The sequence below is a fragment of the Lactuca sativa genome, chromosome 3, assembly GCF_002870075.4.
Source record: "Lactuca sativa cultivar Salinas chromosome 3, Lsat_Salinas_v11, whole genome shotgun sequence".
NCBI lineage: Eukaryota > Viridiplantae > Streptophyta > Magnoliopsida > Asterales > Asteraceae > Lactuca > Lactuca sativa.
In genome coordinates this window covers 70,457,926-70,477,683 of record NC_056625.2, presented here as the reverse complement: position 1 = coordinate 70,477,683, position 19,758 = coordinate 70,457,926, and the positions used below count along the sequence as shown (strand labels likewise).

Sequence of the window (19,758 nt, the reverse complement as noted above, 5' to 3'; positions counted from 1 at the left end):
TTACCTTATCTTACCTACCCCACCTTATTTAAATAAATTAAAAATCAATGATAAAATTGTCTTTTTAAGTAAGACAGGATTTTGAATTAAAAAAATAAGTTAAAGACCAAACTTGCAAATTATCCCAGACCATAGGGACCATTCCTGTATTTTACTCTATCATAAATTTATACCATTATTTGAGTTTAATGAATACTCTATATCTTTGAATATAAATACTCGATCTGCACAATCTTGATCCTCATCATGATGAATTACATGAAGAAATAGTAAGGATCTTTTTTGAGGAAAACTATAGCATTCGTCATTGGGTTCTAGTGTTTTACTAACATCCAGAATCTTGGTGTAGCTAAAAAAAAAAAAAAAAAAAAAAAAGAGTAACGTTTTAGATGCGCATATATACATATTTTTCATTTGCATATATACTATATTCTCAAAATATCTATATATACATATTACCAAAATAATTTGTTTTTATGTTTTTTTTTTCAAACGGATTTTCTAAATGCTATTTATAATATTGGTAGTGTTTTTTTCTTAAATTTTGTCGGAAAAAATGTTCTTTGGTTCCAACTTTATATGTGAGTTATCTATGTATATCAACCCTAGGTTTATTAAAGAAATAAACATTTATCAACACACCAATCCCTCCCACTAAAAGCCAATTATGTAAAAAAAATCCAGTAACTTTCGATGGATGGACAATCCGTCGTCGCTATACCAATTACCAACAAATTTTTACGTGTTGCTAAAAACGATGCGTGAAAGTCTTTTCTTTGTGTTAATTGTAATTTTATATAACTGAGGATTCCACAACATTTTCTTAAATATAAATTCTTGGTTGATGATTAACAATTACAAAACACATAATTAGGAAAATCAGGACATTGGCCACGTGATTAAACTTATTTCTATTTCACACTCAATTTAAATGATATATGGGTTTTAAGCCCATTTAGCCATGAGAGACATCCCGCCGGCGCCAAGCAAGACGGCGGCGAAAGATTTAATTTGAAGCTTAATGCTTCCTTGAAGCTTCGAACCCATGAAATCAGCAGCAAGAAGATCAACCAACGCCATGTAGATAAGTAGTCCAGCAGACGAAGCATTGAGTAATCCCACAGTAATAAGGGCACTCGGGCTATTCTCTTTGTATGTCTTTGCCAACCCGATCCCAAGAGCAATACCAAATGGAGTCGTTATCGAAAAGAAGAAAACCATTAATGCTTTCTTCAACGGCTTGTACTCTGCCTGTTACCATTCACGAAGCTATAGATATCTCGACTAACTTATAAAAAGAATAAATTCTATTTTGCATAATGAACAAATAATATACCTGAAGAATGCAACCACCAAGGCCCATGCCTTCAAACATTTGGTGGAAACAAAGAGCTGCCACCAGTGGCTTAATTGTGCATACGTCATTTGAGGCCCCAACTCCAAGTCCAATCACTATCGAGTGAACAACTATTCCAAGTTCTAGCACCTAAAGTTACATAATGACCGATGATTTGTTTGTTATAAAATAATATATACAACTATGGTATTTGGATTTTCGTAAAAAACTAACCATGGCAACAACACGATAACGAAGAAGCTGTGCTCCTATTGGGCCCTTTTGGCCGTGATGGTGTCCATGGAAATGCGCGGCGCCACTACCACCTGCCACAGCCATCTCGTGGTCTCCAGCGACTGGCTCACCACCTTCGGCTGATATTGCGTTGTTCTTGGTAGTATACATACTTGTAGCCATGGAGTCGACCATGAGTGTGAAAATAGTAGATAACATAGCAACAAAGCCTGTAAATGGAAACTTATGCCAGGGGTTATCTGACAAGCAAGTAGACCTTAACATGTCAAAAGAATCCGGCAAGACATGCATAAATCCGGTGGCCAAAATGATGCCGGAAGCAAAAGCTTTAACAATAACAAAAAGGCTACGATCTGGGCTAAGGGCAGGGATAGAACGAGTGATAAGAGGTAGACATACTCCGATGATGCTAGTGACAAGGATTGTAGCGATGCCGATGATCTTCAAGGATAAAGCCTTGGATTTGTTATTACAAGGGTTATTTGTTTCATCTTCACATTGTGAAAAGGCTTTGGTGCATAAAAGTGCAATGACGATAATGAAAATTGAGACCATTTTTGAAATGGAAGCCATGGTTATTCAAGATTTCTAGAAAACTGTTTAGGATATATGTTTGAGAGAGGTTGCTATATATAGATGATATACGACATTAATATGTTGTTGGGTCAGCTTCCTGGTGCATTTTTCATGGCACTCTAATGGTACTTTTGTTAACATAAATATTTAGGTCATATAAAAGTATATTGAGTATTTAATTCATGATTAATTAATTAAAACCTCATATAATAAAAGGATTGTACGGTGTTGGAAGAGGGATGAAGAGATTCGGGATGTAAGATGATGAGGTCAAGGTGAAGTCAAAATGGAAAAGGTGTTTCTAGAAAATTAGGCAAAACTACGGCTAACTCTTTTTGTCCAATTATATTCTATTTCTTTAGCCTTTTTTTTATCTTAAAAATTATTTCTAATATATTGTATTATATATTTCATTGTTTCAATTTATATAGATTGTCAAACATATTTTTCTATTAATGTATTTTAACAAATATATAATTTATTTTCTTTCATTGCAATAATATTAAATAAATAAGATTATATTTATAATGCACTTATAAATAAATATGTTATCGTGCTTCATGATTTTAATATGTATTTAACTTTTATATGAAATTGATAAATAAAAATAAATTTTATATTTATGAATAATTAATATGATTTATTATATAAAAAATATTATAAACATAAAATATTATATTTAGATTAAATCTAATAGATAAAATAAACTATAAATATATAAATAATTAAATATATAAAAAAAAATGGACTAAAATCGAAAACTAGGAGAAGAAATGAGGTAGGTTGGAGAAGAATGAGGAGAAAATGGAGATAAACCGGCATGTGAGGGTGGGTTGGAGATGCCCTAAAAATGCCTTAAATGTCATTTTTTTCTTTTATTTTCTCGCTCATTCTTGTTCAACCATACCCTATTTTTTTTCCTATATTTGGAGATATGAATAGTATTACCTCATATATGGAGTAACACTATTCATTTATCCAAATATGGGGATGAAGTCTCAGTTGTCGGGTTTAAACCTTATTTTATATATTTATATATTTCTAGTTTATTTTATCTATTAGTTTTAATTAAATATAATATTTAATATTCATAATATTTTGTTATATAATAAATTATAAATATAAAATTTAATTTTTATTTATCGAATTCATATAAAAATTTAAATACATATTAAAATAATAAAACACGATAACGTATTTACAAAAGCATGTATAATATTTCTTTTTATAAATGCATGTATAATATTTATTTATAAATGTATTATAAATATAATCCTGTTTATTGAATATTATTGTAATGAAAAAAATATAGATTATATATTTGTTAAAACTAAATTAGTAGAAGAGATGTGTTTGATAATTTATGTAAGTTGGAAGAATGAAATATAATTTTTTGAGTAAAAATATGGTAAAAAATATAGTAGGGTTGGAGATTAAACAACATTTACCGAATTTTTACTCCATTCTTAGGGGGGGTGGAGGTGGGTTAGAGATGATCTAAGGCCCCACCTACAAAAAATCTGCTTCCGTAACTCCGTTGCAAAGTGACAAGAGAAAAACAAATGATTTGTACTTTTCAAAGCTGAATCACAAATACAACTGTAAAGAAGGCACATCCAACCCACACTTATCAAGATTAACTCTCATTGGAAGCTTATCCAACGACAACCTCAAAGCAAGCACATTAACCTTAATATAGATCACCATACACCACCTTGTGGGGCAAGAAGACATAGGCAATATCTTATCATCCAAAAACACGCGCGCTAAAGACACAAAAAACAATCCATCACCTGCTAAAGACCACACATACCTATCTGCAACCAAAGACAAAGAGGCTAAACCAAGCAAGTCCACAGACCACACATACCTATCCGCAACCGAAGACAAAGAGGCTAAACCAAGCAAGTCCACAAAACCTTGCCATCTAAGGTTCCTCCGCCCCTCCCCCTCCCCCCCCCCCCCCCCCCCCCCCAAGGCAACCTTAGAAATGACAACAAGAAATAATAATGCTCCAATTTCTCTTTAACACAAATATGCTTATTCATCTCCAAAATCTAACACATAAATAAAATATTGTTTGGTTTAGGCTTTTAACAAATCGAACAAATATTAATAAAATATTGTTTATATTCGTTCATTTAAATTAATTGAACCAATGAATGTAAACATACAAATAAATATATGAGTTTTTTTTGTTTATGCTTGTTTATTAACAAATTATGTTGTTCCTATATTTTTGGTAAGGTGCCCGAACCAAAATAAACATTCAAATTTTTGATACTTTTAAGAAATAAACGTTCAAATTAAAATTATAGAAGTTAATCACCAACATTTATGATATGTTGATCTGTCAAAGAGTATCAATTTTTATACTTTTAATAAATCATAATTGTTCTTGTTTTGAATCTAGTTTAAAACACACACACACCTTTTTTCGAAATCATTTTTGATACTTTTTAAAAATAAATGTTCAAATTTTCGAACCTAGTTTTATGAACCAATATTTTTCTACGAACCCTACAAATTTTTTCGTATGATTTTTTCTTTAAAAAGTGACTTAAGTCATTAAGTAAGTCATAGATAAATGCATTCGAAAAAAAAATCTCGAAAAAAATGTACACATATGAAAAGTATATATATACACAAACGTCAGAAGTAGATATGTTTGTCAAAAATAATTTTCATATATACATATTTTTTTGAAATTTTGTTTTGCGAATACACTTATATATGACTAACTTAATGCCTCAAGTCATTTTAAAAAAAATCACACATAAAAGTTCATAGGGTTCGCGGGAAAATATTTGTTCGTAAAAGGTTTTATATATATAGGGTTTAGGTTATTTTTGGTTATTTAACTTTTGATTTTGTGTTCATTTGGTCACTTAACTCTTTTTAAGTTTTAGAATATCATCAAACTTTTGGCTTTGTGCTCATTTAGTCACTTAACTTTTGATTTGGTCACATTTAATCACCTAACTTTTAAAATTGTGCTCATTTAATAACTAAACTTTTAAATTTTTTTAAAAGTTTAGTGACTAAATGAATACAATTTTAAAAGTTAAGTGACTAAATGAGCACAAATCTAAAAGTTAAGTGACCAAACCAAAATTAAGTGACTAATTGAGTGCAAAGTCAAAAATTTGATAACCATTTAAAACTTAAAAATAGTTAAATGACCAAAAATAACCTAAACCCATATAACACTATATATCTATTCTTAATAAAAGAGTACTTTGCATGACACGTGTCCCTCTTATGCACCTCCTCCTTGTCACGTGTCTTAACCAGGAATCTTTTATGCAAAATTTCCCGCCCATCCTTTACAGCAAATATAGATACATCACCTCCTAAAATTTAGCTCATTTACCTGCATATAAAATCAAAAAATATTAAGGATCAATACATCAGCTCCTAAAATTCAGCTCAATTATCTGTATATAAGAATAGATATTAAAGATATTAATCCTATAATTTTGGTAAATTTATGGTCAATCCTACATTTATGGTTATTTGTTTTACAACATATATTTTGAAATTCAAAAAATAACAATCGATATTATCATATCCTGTAAATCAGGAATCAAATTAACCCAAATCTTTGCAGAAAAAAAAAAAAGAGAAAACGAAATTGTAGTCAAAGATTTTAATTTGAAACAATTACCCACTAATCAGATCCAAAAAAATCAGGAATAAAATCGGCAAAATAAAATACTTTTCTGCAATTAATAAAATTTGTGTGTTTCATTACTCTACATATTTATATTAACCCATCGATGCCCATAATCTTCTACTGCTTTGCCCTCAAGTTTGAGTTTCTTAACTGCTCTGCTCTACCGATTTGCAAAAGGTTAGTAAAACACTAATTTCTATTATTTTTTCCTTTTAACATCAACCTGCACATCTATTTATGTAATTTCAATCTTTTTTTTTCTGTCTTTGTGTTTATAATGTAATTCGTTTCTTTGCCTTTGTTTCTTGAACATATGTTTACATCAATTAATTGACTGTCATTCTTGCTATATTTGCATGCAATGAAGTTACGATTTTAAAAGTTGTTATTTTTTATTATATGTTTACACAATATATTTCAATAATTTGATTTTACATTTTATTCAATCCCTTCACTGCTTTCATTGTTTCACATGGCAATTGCTATCTACTCTAATGCTACACGAAAACCATGATAATTATGCATTTTATGAGTGGATAAACGAATTGGTTATTTTTACGTGAACAATCCCATGACAACTTTTATTCAGCAACAAATTATATGATAGAATTATATATAATTTTTGTCTTTTTTTGACAACTTTTATTCAACAACAAATTATATACCAGAATTATATATAATTTTTTGTCTTTTTTTGATAAATTGTATAACAGATTTGAAGGTTATATACACTTTCTATAATTTGATATTGGTGAAGCCGATTCTGAATCACAAGATAATAGGATTTGAAGGTTATATACACTTTATAATAGCATATAATTATTTTATAAATATAAGTTCAGATTATAAATTAATTAAGTACAAATTTTTTTTAGGATGCAATTTCTAGGACAGACGACAACATAACACCTTACACTGTTGATAAAAACTCAGCAACAAGTCCCATGAAGGGTTTCAATACACCAACTGTTTTGAAGAGAAATCTGGAAGAAGTGTTTGATCTGGAGTTGAATGAAAATTTATCATCATCAAAAACTCCTAAAATATCGCCAGAAGGACACATTAACCAGATTGTGAAGGTAAAGTTGGAAAAAAGTGGCAGCCTTTTTATTTTAAGTTTAAGTTTCGTTAGGTAATGGATTATGATTTATAGATAATGATTATGCATTTTACTTTTCATTAAGTACTTTCACGTTTTGTTTTAGAATTTTCAAACATTTGTTGGGGATGATTGTTTTTTATTAGTATGTTTAACCTACATTCACAATATATTATTATGAATGTTAATTTATGATTTAGAAATAATTTTGTTATTTAAGTCACTTATGATCTTGGAATAATTTTGTTATTTAACATACACCACCTTTATTTTTTAATTTTCAAACATATATTATATAGACTTCTATTTGTAGCAGTTGTTTACATTTGAATTTGAATTTGGGTGTTTCTTATTCCTATTCTAAAGTAGCCCAGTCTGTGATTGTGATTGTGCTTCAAAATGAGATTGACTGGAGATCTTAATTCTGGTTGATTACAGGTTGTTTATTCATTGATATTTCCAGCTTTGTAGGAGGACGAAAATAACAAAAATTTAAATTTCACAAATCAAATATTTACAAAAACAAAAACAAATACAAAAAATTTCAATCATATTATTATTACCTGAAGTAAAACCCTGAAAGATTGAGGTTTTGTTAGCTGACCACATTTCAAGAATGGTGCCCACAGCTTTAGATTCTTCCATATCTAAAGAAAACAAGAAATTATTAATTTTGTTAGTTAAGTAATATATATTGCTACCTATAGCACATTTCAAAATACAATGCTTATTTTGGAACCAATTATTCCTCCGGGAGTCAGAGAAACAGTTATTGATTTAGTGGTTTAAGAGCAAAATTAATATATATTGCTATAAAAGTGTAAACAACAACTTTTTGATAGTAGAATGTTATAATAGGAATAAATAAAGGTACGATACCTTAAAAAACTAATCAATATAAGTGCATTACCATTTTTGTCCAATTATCATTTGTCTAGGCTACACATACCACCTACCTGTCAATTTAAGAATATTGGTTATAAAATACTAAATATTGTGTATTACATATGTTGATTAAAAGATATGTTAAATAATAAGAAATATAAATAAAAAAAACACAAAATTTTTATGGGAATATAACTTATGAAGGTAATTAACTTTTCGGTATGTTCACATCTGGGTAACTATCTTTTTTTTGTACAAATCTAGGTAACAAACTTGTTGGAAGTGTTCACATATGACCATTATGACCTGCTATAGCAGGTTAAATCCTAAATGTGAACGGTTTCAACAAGTTCGTTACCTAGATGTGTACAAAAAAAATAGTTACCCAAATATGAACAAAACCAAAAGTAAAAATTAAATTACACGAATGGTCCCTGTGGTTTAGGAAAATTTGTGTTTTTGGTCCCTAACTTATTTTTTTTTAACTTGGATGATCCCTACTGTTTATTTTTGTTGCGTGTTTGCTTCCTGTCTTACCTAATGAGACTATTGTGTCTTATTAATTTATTTTTTAATTAATTTTCTTATTTATGTATTTATTTTTTGTATATTTAAAAAAATTAATAGACCACCCTACTGTTTATTTTTTAATTAATTTATTTTTTTAACTCGGATGGTCCCTACTATTAATTTTTGTAACACATTTGGTTCATGTCTTACCTAAAAAGACTATTTTACCCTTATTAATTGTTTTTAATTAATTTTCTTATTTATATATTTATTTTTTTTATATATTTACAAAAATTAATATACCCCACATATCTGTATCTCCTCACCGTAATCCTGAAACCACATTTGAGAAATTTAATTTGAGACTTACCGGTCACAATCTCATCTCTCATCCTCCCAAACTTCTATTTCTTTTCCATCTTTAGTAACATCGACGTCTTCACCATCCTTCTTTTTTTGGTACTTCAACTCTAGCGAACCAACACCATAACCTACAGTCTCTTCATCTTTAGTAGGTTGCGGTATTGATTCGACAGAGTTGAAAGACCGAAAAAGAAGTGATGATGAAGACGTCGATATTACTAAAAATGGAAAATAAATAGAAGTTGAGAAGGATGAGAGACGGGATGGTGAGGAGATACATATATGCGGGTCTACTAATTTTTCTTAAATACATAAAGCATAAGTACATAAACAAGAAAATTATTTAAAAAAATAAATTAATAAGGGCACAATAGTCTTTTTAGGTAAGACAGAGACCGAGCTCGTAACAAAATTAAACAGTAGGGACAATCCGAGTTAAAAAAATAAATAAATTAAAAAATAAATAGTAGGGATCATCCAAGGAGATACAAATATGTGTGGTCTATTAATTTTTTTAAATATGTAAAAAATAAATACGTAAATAAAAAAATTAATTAAAGAAATAAATTAATAAGGGCACAATAGTCTTTTTGGGTAAGACAGGGACCAAACGAGCAACAAAAATAAACAGTAGGGACCATCCAAGTTAAAAAAAATAAGTTAGGGACCAAAAATACAAATTCCCCCAAACCACGGGGACCATTCGTGTAATTTAATTTTTACTTTTCATTTTGTTTATATTTGGGTAACTATTTTTTTTGTACACATCTAGGTAACGAACTTGTTGAAAGCGTTTACATCTAGGATTTAACCTGCTATAGCAGGTCATAATGGTTATATGTGAACACTTCCAACAAGTTTATTACCTAAATGTGTACAAAAAAAATATAGTTACCCAGATGTGAACATACCAAAAAGTTAGTTACCTTCCTAAGTCATATTCCCAATTTTTATCTCAACTAAATATCATCTTAGGGTTGCCATCTTTTAATGAAGAATTGTGTATTAACAGATTCAATACATTCTAAAATATTATGCAAATCAAATATCCCCTAAGGGTTTCGATATTCAATTATAATGTGTTTGATACAAATAATTGAATTTAACATATAAATTAATTGTACTGATTGTTATGTTTTAGGCAATATAACTAATGATAAACAAATCTAATTAATAAAAATAGCATTGTTATTTTTCATTTTAACCCTTCTGCATAAAATCCTAAATAAACATCTATGCATGCACTTATACATCAAGTAATAAGAGTTTTAATAAACTATATCATCAATCAATCATTTGAATCATATTACTAATACACTTTGTTGTCAGATAAGCTAAGCAGTGTCCATTTTTCCAACCGGCTACGTGAAAGCAAAAAGGGAAAACCATTCCTTTTTCAATAATGGAGTTTGGAATCTTTCCCTTCCTAACCTTTTAATCTAATTAACTATTCATATGTATTATAAATACTTAAATAATATAATATCTAATGAGATATATAGATAATAAATAATTATCAATAGCAGAAATATACCATTAGACAATTAGACATGGACTGGTGCATAAAATAACTCACTTTTTAAGTTTATTACATTTCAATGTTCGTTGCCCTTGGCTATGGTATATTGCAATCTAATATAACTTATATGGATTTCTGCAATTTGTCACATACCATTTTTATTGGCCTGCAAGATAATGAAGCAGTAGTAAAAACTAAGCGATTTTGATTGAAATAGGGATTAAAGGTATGCAAAAAGATAAAGTTTGATAAAAATGAACAATGATTTAAACTAATATAAGTATCTTGAAACACAGTGACCCACCAAAACATCGATTCTTGATCACAACTGAAATATGGATCAGATATGGATTATCTGTATTATACATAAAATTGAGAACCTTACTATACAATGATACAAAACTCATATAATTTAGAAGGTATATCAAATAAAATAATTGTTTTATTTACTCATATGATCCCCTATATAATCATTAACGAGATTTTGTCTAAAATTTAGCAATTTCAAAATTCAAATGTTTAAACAAACACTCAAATTTCAAAAATCGAACCAAAATCATTTCTACCTTATTGTGTTTCCGCTATTAACGAATGTAAGTTTATTCTTTTGAACGGCTTAACTTTTCGCTTATATCTTCAGTTACAACATTTCTGGAACAAAGAAAAACAGGTAAATTTTCTTCAACATAATCTATTTTCTGTTAAAAAAAAACTAAGATTAACCATCAGTTGATCATCTCTTACCTTGAATCTTGCTTTCTTCAAACCCCAATGTTGCGTTCAACCAGTCTCTGAGTTCGAGTTCGACAGCGGGATTACTCAACGTAAGCTTTTCTTCACTTCACATTTCTAATCGGTGGTATATTAGTATCTTCCTTTATCGATATACATGGATAAACGTTCACAACCTTTAAGAAATCGAACGGTGGCTGTGGAAATGTGTATGTAATCAAAATTCTAGGGCTAGGTTTTTTGTTTGATCGTGTGTGTTACGGACAAAAGGGAAAGGGGAAAGTTTGGGGAATAGTGATAACTTTTAGGTGAGTTTTATTATAAATCAAAAATTATGAATAATCTTTAAAATGGTTAAAATTAAATTTATTTAATTTCTCATGTATTTTATTTACTTTATGCATAAATACGGTTTTAAATGTCAACCCGAATATCTTAAACATTTGAATACATTAGCTGTAGTGGAATTTTCAATATATATATATATATATATATATATATATATATATATATATATATATATGGGTAGTGGAATTTCCATTGTATTATCAAAATCGAGCATGAACAATGATAAAAATACGTTATCACTTTATCTAACATAAAAAAAACCATTTTTATGATCGATAAATATATTATGTTTCTCCAATTGTATTGGCATATAACATAAGTTTCGCAGTATGATTTATAACTATCTTTGTTTGTTATTATTATGCTAATGATAGGCTTTATAGAATGTTGGTTTCTTTCTCAAGTATACTTGAACACTTGTATATTGTTTTATCTAAAATTCAAATTAAAAAATCATTCAAAACTATTAATTTTAGATTCTGATAGAAAACAAACAAATAAACTATCCAATGTTATGTTAAATTAATTTTTACAAATATATAAAACCGCGTATACTTTTATTATGTATATCAATTTATCTTTCGGTTTTATTTAAATTTTATTACATTATACAAAATGATAATTTTCTAACATATCTACAAATACAAATTGCTAATTGGATATTTAAACATTTTTGAATTCTTAGTTTCAACCGAACATTATATTATTATGAAATTACTGACAAAACATCACTCAATAATTATGTTATTAATTAATTGAAATTATTTTTAAAATTTTCAATAATTAATTTATAAATAAATTAAAATTAATTTTAAAATTTTCACCCGTGGTGTCCACGGGTTATAACCTAGTATATATATATATATATATATATATATATATATATATATATATATATATATCGACTTAGGTTATTGTATTCAAAGTAATTATTGTGTTATTGTATGCATAAATATGGGCCAATCATTTTACTTATTTTAAAAGGTGATTAATACATATTATTGAATTAAAAATAATCGAAAAATACCGTTTAATTTAACTAGAATGATATTTTAGTCAATTAATATAGATTTAATAAATGAAATTTGCATATTTTAAGGGATCATTGATTCTATTAATTTTAAAAATCCGATTTTACAAATTATAAGATTTTTAATTCGGATATTCTGGCAGAATATGTTTGAGTATGTTCAAAAATAAAAATATTCTAGAACCATAAAATAATAAAAATATTCTTGAACATATTTCTTGTAGAATAACAAATTCTCGAACCAACAATTGAAGAATTAAAACAAAAATTATATTAATTCTTATAAAATACATATAACAATTGCTAAGGATTACATTTATTGTTAAAAAATAAAACTAAAAAACTTTCAATTCAGGAAAAAAAACATTAAAATCTAACAAATACACTAATTTATTCTAAAAGAATAATGTTGCTAAGAGGCGTCGTTCAAATTTCATGGTCCGTTCTTCAAGCATCAACTTCTGCGGAAACAAATCCAATGAATAAATTAGTGAGAAAATATCCATATTTCATTCCAGCATAATTGGAATTCGTGATTCCATTCTGATTGAATTGGAATTCATTTACCAATAATTATATTAATTCGGGGAATTCTAACAGAATATGTTCATGATTATCATAAAAAAACGTTCTTTTCTGATAGAATACTATAAACAAAGAAATACCATTCAGTTGAAGCATTTTAGCAAGCGCTTGGTGTGCATCAAAACAACTTACAATTTTCCTGTAAAAATTAGACAATCAGAACAAATTCCCAATAAACCTAAACACATCGAGTCTATCAGAAAACCATTGTACCTTACATTCGTTTCTATCAAGTTATCGTTAATCTATGCCTTGGAGCTTGTAAATGTAAGCAATTTTGCAAATGTTTCATTCAATGTCATCATTCAATACTGTATTTTTGAATCATCCAACAGAAGATTCCTAATTTCGTACATTTTTATTGGGGATTTTGTTTGGGATGGATCAATAAGAAATCAGAAAATAAGAAAATCAGTTTTCAACAGTGCATTTGAAGAGTGAAGAGTCAACTAGTGGCTTGTTATTTCACTCTAGATCAACAGGAACCTATGATCGGTTTCAAGAAACAAGAAGAGAAAGAAGGGTGTGATCGGTTAAAGAAGAGAAAAGATCCAATTTTGAGTTTAATATTGATACCTGCGATTTATTCTTGTGTGTGTGGCGTCGATAAAAGTTGGAGACAGAACAAGAGCCATATCGGTTTTTGGGGACATGATTGTTAAAACAAGAACATGAAGAACCGAAGAAGGTACACAAGGAGAGCTGCCGTTTTTTTCTTATTTCCTTGGCTCATGTCGATCAATTTTGCAAGAAGTGAAGGAAGGCATGCCTATTCTCGTTGATTTTGACCTGCACCTGCAAATATGCGATGGGCCAAACGGTGGTTGTTGCCTTGCTGGTCGCTGCTTGCTATTGATTATGGAGGTAATGAGTCAATGACGACTGGAAGAGTCAATGACGACTGGAAGAGAAGGGGCGTGATTTTAGTGTCGACAAGATCTGTCGGTGACAAGCAATTGATACACCTTCCCGCTTCTTGCTTCAGCACTTGGCGGACTTAGGTAGATGGTGGTTTTAAAAAGTCGATGGATAGAGAAACCCTAGGTAGCTGAAGTCAGTGGTTACCATAATTATAAGATATTATTTTTGGAAACTAATTATCAAATTACCTATTTACCCTTATTTATTTATTTATTTATTTTATTGGCCCATATTTATGCATACAATAACATAATAATTAGTTTAAATATTTTAACCTATCTCTCTCTCTCTCTCTCTCTCTCTCTCTCTCTATATATATATATATATATATATATATATATATATATATATATATATATATATATATATATATATATAAAAGCTTGTGACATCATGTGGTTGTACATATAGAAATACGGAATGTTTTTTTATAAGGTACGACTTTGAGATGTTAGTTGGTCAACTTCCTGCTGCATTGTTCATGGCACTCTAATGATACTTTTGTTAATATAATTGTTTAGTTTTAGGTTATATAGAGTATATTGCGGTATTCAATTAATTACATTAATTAAAATCACATGTAATAAAAGGGTTGTACGGTGTTGGAAGAGCGATGAAGAAATCGGGGTCTAGAGACATGATGATGAGGTCAAGGCGAAGTTACAACGGCGGATGTGTTTTTACGTTTAGGTACAAACGAACCACACAAATAAAAGGATTAAGTTAACAAAACATACCAGAAATGATTGAGTTAACCAAACGAACTAACAAATTTAAATAAATGTACTTTTTATGTAATAAATTAGGTGTAATCTTGGGTATTGTTACAAGAATGCAGTTATACGGTTATAATAATTATAGGTAAAAATTATAAATATGATGCAATTTTCGTTTTTACTCATGTTTTTTATATTAACAAAGTACATTGATATTTTGATATCTAATATATAGTCCAAACTTCTTTAAATTTTGTTTTTAGTTTTATACTGACCAATAAATATTATAAGATTAATATAATTGAAATACTATTTAATATTTATTTTCTAGTATCCGATAATATTTTTAGGATAAAAAAGAAATAAAATGTTTTGAATGAGTGATTAATAAATAATATCGATAAAATAGATTTTGTATTACACTATTTGTATTACACCAAATCATCCAAAGTTTTAGATATGAACTTTTAAATGTTAAACATTGAAAATAAGAATGAAGTGACAAAAATTTACAACTATTCATAAATCTCATCAAGAGTTTTAAAATAAGTCCATTAGTAAATATGATATCTGATTTTCAAATAAATATTTTAGAAGTCCTACATTTGAATTTATGTTGGTACGCCGATAACCCCTTTAAATACTAGTGAAGTTTGGTGGCCAAAACATGAATTACCCAAGTACTTTAGAATGATGTCTATTGGGACCAAGATCCTTACTATATCCATGATCCTCAAATATCCAGGATCCTTGGCTATATTAGGATCCCGGTTAATTGCCATTATTATTTTTATCAATATTTATAACGATCATATTTCGTCTATAACTAACACGTGTGCAGAAGTAGTCAAGAGAAGACGAATTCTTAACGAAGAATCATCTCAACTATGCTAAAGACCTAGAATACTTGGTCAAATAACGTTCGTGAAACTGGTCATAGAAGATCCCGTGAATAGCGGACATCTTGTTGGCTAAGTTAGAATATAAATTGACACTTGTAATCTGCACACGACACACTGTTCTTTAGCTCATGCTTACTCTATGAAATCTTTACTCATTCTTACTAAGAACTCAATGTAATCTTTACTTTATATCAATAAAATCATCAATGCAGGTGATTATTATCACCTCCCACGGTTTTATGCCGGAGATCCTAACAAGGATCAAGGGCTTTCCTTGTAAACCATCGTGTCACTTTTCATTTACTACTTGCTATTACACAATCTGAATGAAACACCCCAAAATTACAATCCAAAATTTTCATTATAAAATCATAGTAATCCAATCATCACATAAAAACATAAGTGGTAATATCTCAAAACATTGTATCCAAATCATATATCAAAACATTAGAGTAAATCCTTCCAGGCTAAACGTTGTGGTATGTCCAATGCAGTCATCCCGAGCTCTTCCCTTTGCTACCAGAAGCACCTGAAACCAAAACTGAAAACTATAAGCACGAAGCTTAGTGAGTCTCCCAAACTACAACATACCATACATATAATATAACATATAACATGTAGTTAGGAGATACGGGTCTCGCCCACACTCAAAGAGATACGGCCCCCCTGCCTATACTCGGCTGACTATGAGATATGGGCCTCGCCCACACTCAACTACCTATGGGATATGAGCCTCGCCCATACTCAACTGGCTAGGAGGTACGGGCCTTGCCCACGCTCCTCTATCTGGAGGATATGGACCCCCGCCCACACCCTGCTATCTAAACATACATACAAGTATCATGCAAATAACAAGTATAACATAATCTACTGATTCATAATCATACTCAGATAATGTGAAGATACGGGCCCTGCCTACACTTAGCTACTAATCAACCCTAAATACCTTGGATTTATGTTTTCTCTATTATACATGCAAATAAGAATATCCAAGGTATTATCCTAACTAGCATACCAAAACATTGATACATAGTAATATTACAAGTTAGAATACATACCTCTTTGTTGTAACTTGTCTTCATGAAGCTTAAGTGTCTAGTGCCCCAAGTGCGACACTTCAAATGGTTCACACAACACCATGAACACTTGGACTAACCTTGAGAATAAGGATACTTTTGTTCTCTCTAGTGAAATTGGACTTGCCCTTTTGTGTACACACAGTAGTGCCAATTTCACCAACCAAGGACATCTTTATATAGTGTGGAGATTAGGGTTAAACCCTAATACCCATGACCTTTCATTTCATATGATACATGGGTTAAACACTCCATGGACTATCCATGAAAGCTTAGCCCAACCTAAATGAACTTGGCCCATCACACATATATATCTAAGAGTCCATATTTAATTAGTTCCTTTTTTGATCACTTGATTAATTATAAATTAATTCTTGATCAATACTAATTAAATAATATGATTATATATTAATATATTAGAACTTATAATATATTAATATAAATCACTAGTTTTTTCCTCATCTTGTCAATCTAATTGTCCCGATGTCATGCAACCCAAATGGACCATGCCGGGTCGGGTTAGGACTTACCAATTATAGTTATAGACTTAGACATTAATCCAACGGTCTCCCACTTGGATAAGTCTAAAACTATTATTGCAAGTATGACTTCATAACCCGACTAGCAATCGTAGCTCTCAAAAGCTTCTGTTGAACTCTAACCTTGCCGATGAACTCTAACCTTTGTCAATGACTTGTCCATTAGATAAGAGATCATATATTCCTCCATTCTAGATACCGAGACATGGATTATAAATCATTCTCTCTGTCCATTTGTTGTTTCCCGATTTCCGATTTATGATGACTGACTGATTGAAAAAATCAAATCAGTCCTGGCTTGGCCAAACATTCACATGTATCATCATTAAATCATTGAGGGGCCCACATATATCACTTTTATCCCGAAGGTAAAAGGAATGGATAAACTTCGACTCATATGGCTTGTTCTGCTACTTGTTGAATCATACACAAAGGCACATTTTATACCATCGAGTTACCAATGCGTTTTCGTGCGATCAATGTATAACCAACTCATAGTAACAACTCATATCTCTAGGTTTGAAGAATATAAGATATTATCGTCTCATGATCACTCGTGATAAAATCCATGAAGTGATTCTAATGAGAGTGGGTTAAATCCAATACTCAGAACTTATGAGCATTCATGAGTGTTGTAGCACCACTTTGTCCAACATCTTAGACCTCTACAAGCCAACCCATGACAATCGTGATTCATATCTACTTCCAACATATGACCGACTGTGGATGGTTTGAATAACGTAGTCAATCTGGAAGAACATCCTAGTTATTCTGGAAGTCAAATCATGCAAAGTGAAGCACAAGAATAATCGAATCCAATATGGTCTCAAAACTTATGAATATAAATAAAACACCTTTTATTTATCACCATATTGATTACCCATCATTCATTGCATACTGTTTCAAACTATCAACTTTATACTTGAATTAAAACAATAGTTGTCCCATGCTCCAAGCATGTACACTATGTTTTCTAAACACTAGTCATGCCATACACCAAGTATGAACACTATGTTTATCTATGTTCTTTACTTTGTGAAATGGATCGACTGAACATAATTCCAATGTTTCTCATTTCACACTCCCAATTTCTTACTGTAAATGCAAGAATTCCAAATTCATGCTATTTACCGAAATCTGTTATATTCTAAACTTATATGTATTGATGCTCGTGTAATCATTATGCACAAAGTCACAAAGACTTGACAACAAACATTACAGAGCATTCCAAAGGAGATCAACTCCTTGGAAACATCCTTCTTGCATTAAGCTTCCTAATCTTACATAGATTTATTGACCAACTTCCACCTTCCCATATTCCCATTTTGACTATCACTTCTGAACAAGAGTTGCCTTTTTTCAGAATATGTCAATATGGTCCTTCCAACAATTAACACTATACTTCCAACTGTCCCTGAGCAACTAATCTTTGGTAAACCTTAGATTGTCCTCAACAATTGCTTAATCCGTTTAGTCATATCCAATTCTAGACCTTTTCCCGTCTTAATGACCCGGACATTTGGAAAAATTTAGAAAGGATGAATATTATAGCACATGCAATCGATCCTATATCCGAAGCATATGGGACACGATTCATGATGTCTCACATAAAGACATGATACTAGACCAGTCCTTTGCTACAATATTTCTATTTGCCAAGTTCTCATAATTCAGATTATGAAAAGGGATGTCGTAATCATAATCGAATTTTAGAACGCAAATAATGTACCCATATATAGAATTTCCTTATGTTGAGCCATTCTAACACAAACATATATATATATATATATATATATATATATATATATATATATATATATATATATATATATATATCCTTGACTAAATTTGATTAAAACCTCAATCTAAGCTTTTAGACTTGAAATGAAGTATAATTTTCGCTCCCTTAATTATAGCAAAACAACTTTTCCCAATGGAACTTTTGTTTTTCTATAATTAACATTACTAACTTGCAACATTTATCATAATTATAATGCTCCCACTAACATGATGATTATTAGCATAACACTTATGCTCCCACTAGCTTTGACATGTACTCAAAATCATACACCTTTCCTTAGATAGCACACATGTGTGTCTAAACAATTTCAGAACTATGAAAAGGGATGCCGTAATCATAGTCTCAATTGTTTAGACCTTTTGCCACCTGCTTCAAATCTACTTGGTGGAAGTGTTTCCTCGCGTTTTCATGAACCGGAGAGAAACCTTATGCCCCTTATATTTTATGGTGTATGTGTTCTTATCCATGTGAATTGTCAAAACAATAGTCACAAGACAAGGATAATGACAAATCCAAACACAAATAGACTGAACTCAATCTTAATTTCTCGCCACCTAGCAGCTCAAGGGTTTGTCATTGCTTCCAAGTTGTTATGCAACTAATTGAGAACTCTAAGAACTCATATGAAAAGCCAACTTTAACTGGAATGGGCATAAAAATAGAAATATGTCAACACGATAGGTTATAAAGCTCTCATCGTGTGCTAGTGCCAAACTACAGGTTTTTATTCTTGATTAGACCTTGAAATTCTTTTCAGGATCTTTAGGACTCCCACTGTCCTCTTGACATATAAGACTATCTTGCCAAATATTCAAGAGATAATGCGGATTCTTTATCAAGACAAAACTTCACACAATTGGCCTAAGTTGGTTTTTGTTTTATCCAAAAC

At 30.0% G+C, this 19,758-nt stretch overlaps 1 protein-coding gene across 1 annotated transcript; it reads right to left on the bottom strand.

Moving 5' to 3' along the window:
* Positions 1 to 768: 768 nt before the first annotated feature.
* LOC111891133 (probable zinc transporter 10) lies at positions 769 to 2,202 on the bottom strand. Its single transcript, XM_023887218.3, has 3 exons — positions 1,571 to 2,202; positions 1,337 to 1,486; positions 769 to 1,251 (listed from the first exon to the last, which is right to left on the bottom strand). Exons 1-3 carry the CDS (start codon positions 2,162 to 2,164, stop codon positions 946 to 948), a joined length of 1,050 nt encoding a protein of 349 aa, XP_023742986.1. The 5' UTR covers positions 2,165 to 2,202; the 3' UTR covers positions 769 to 945.
* Positions 2,203 to 19,758: the final 17,556 nt, after the last annotated feature.

Coding starts and splice junctions, on each gene's coding strand:
- LOC111891133 (XM_023887218.3), bottom strand. CDS start 2,164: ATGGCTTCCATTTCAAAAATGGTCTCAATTTTCATTATCGTCATTGCA. Junction 1,487..1,570: donor GTTATCGTGTTGTTGCCATG/GTTAGTTTTTTA, acceptor ATGTAACTTTAG/GTGCTAGAACTTGGAATAGT. Junction 1,252..1,336: donor TTGGTGGTTGCATTCTTCAG/GTATATTATTTG, acceptor GAATGGTAACAG/GCAGAGTACAAGCCGTTGAA.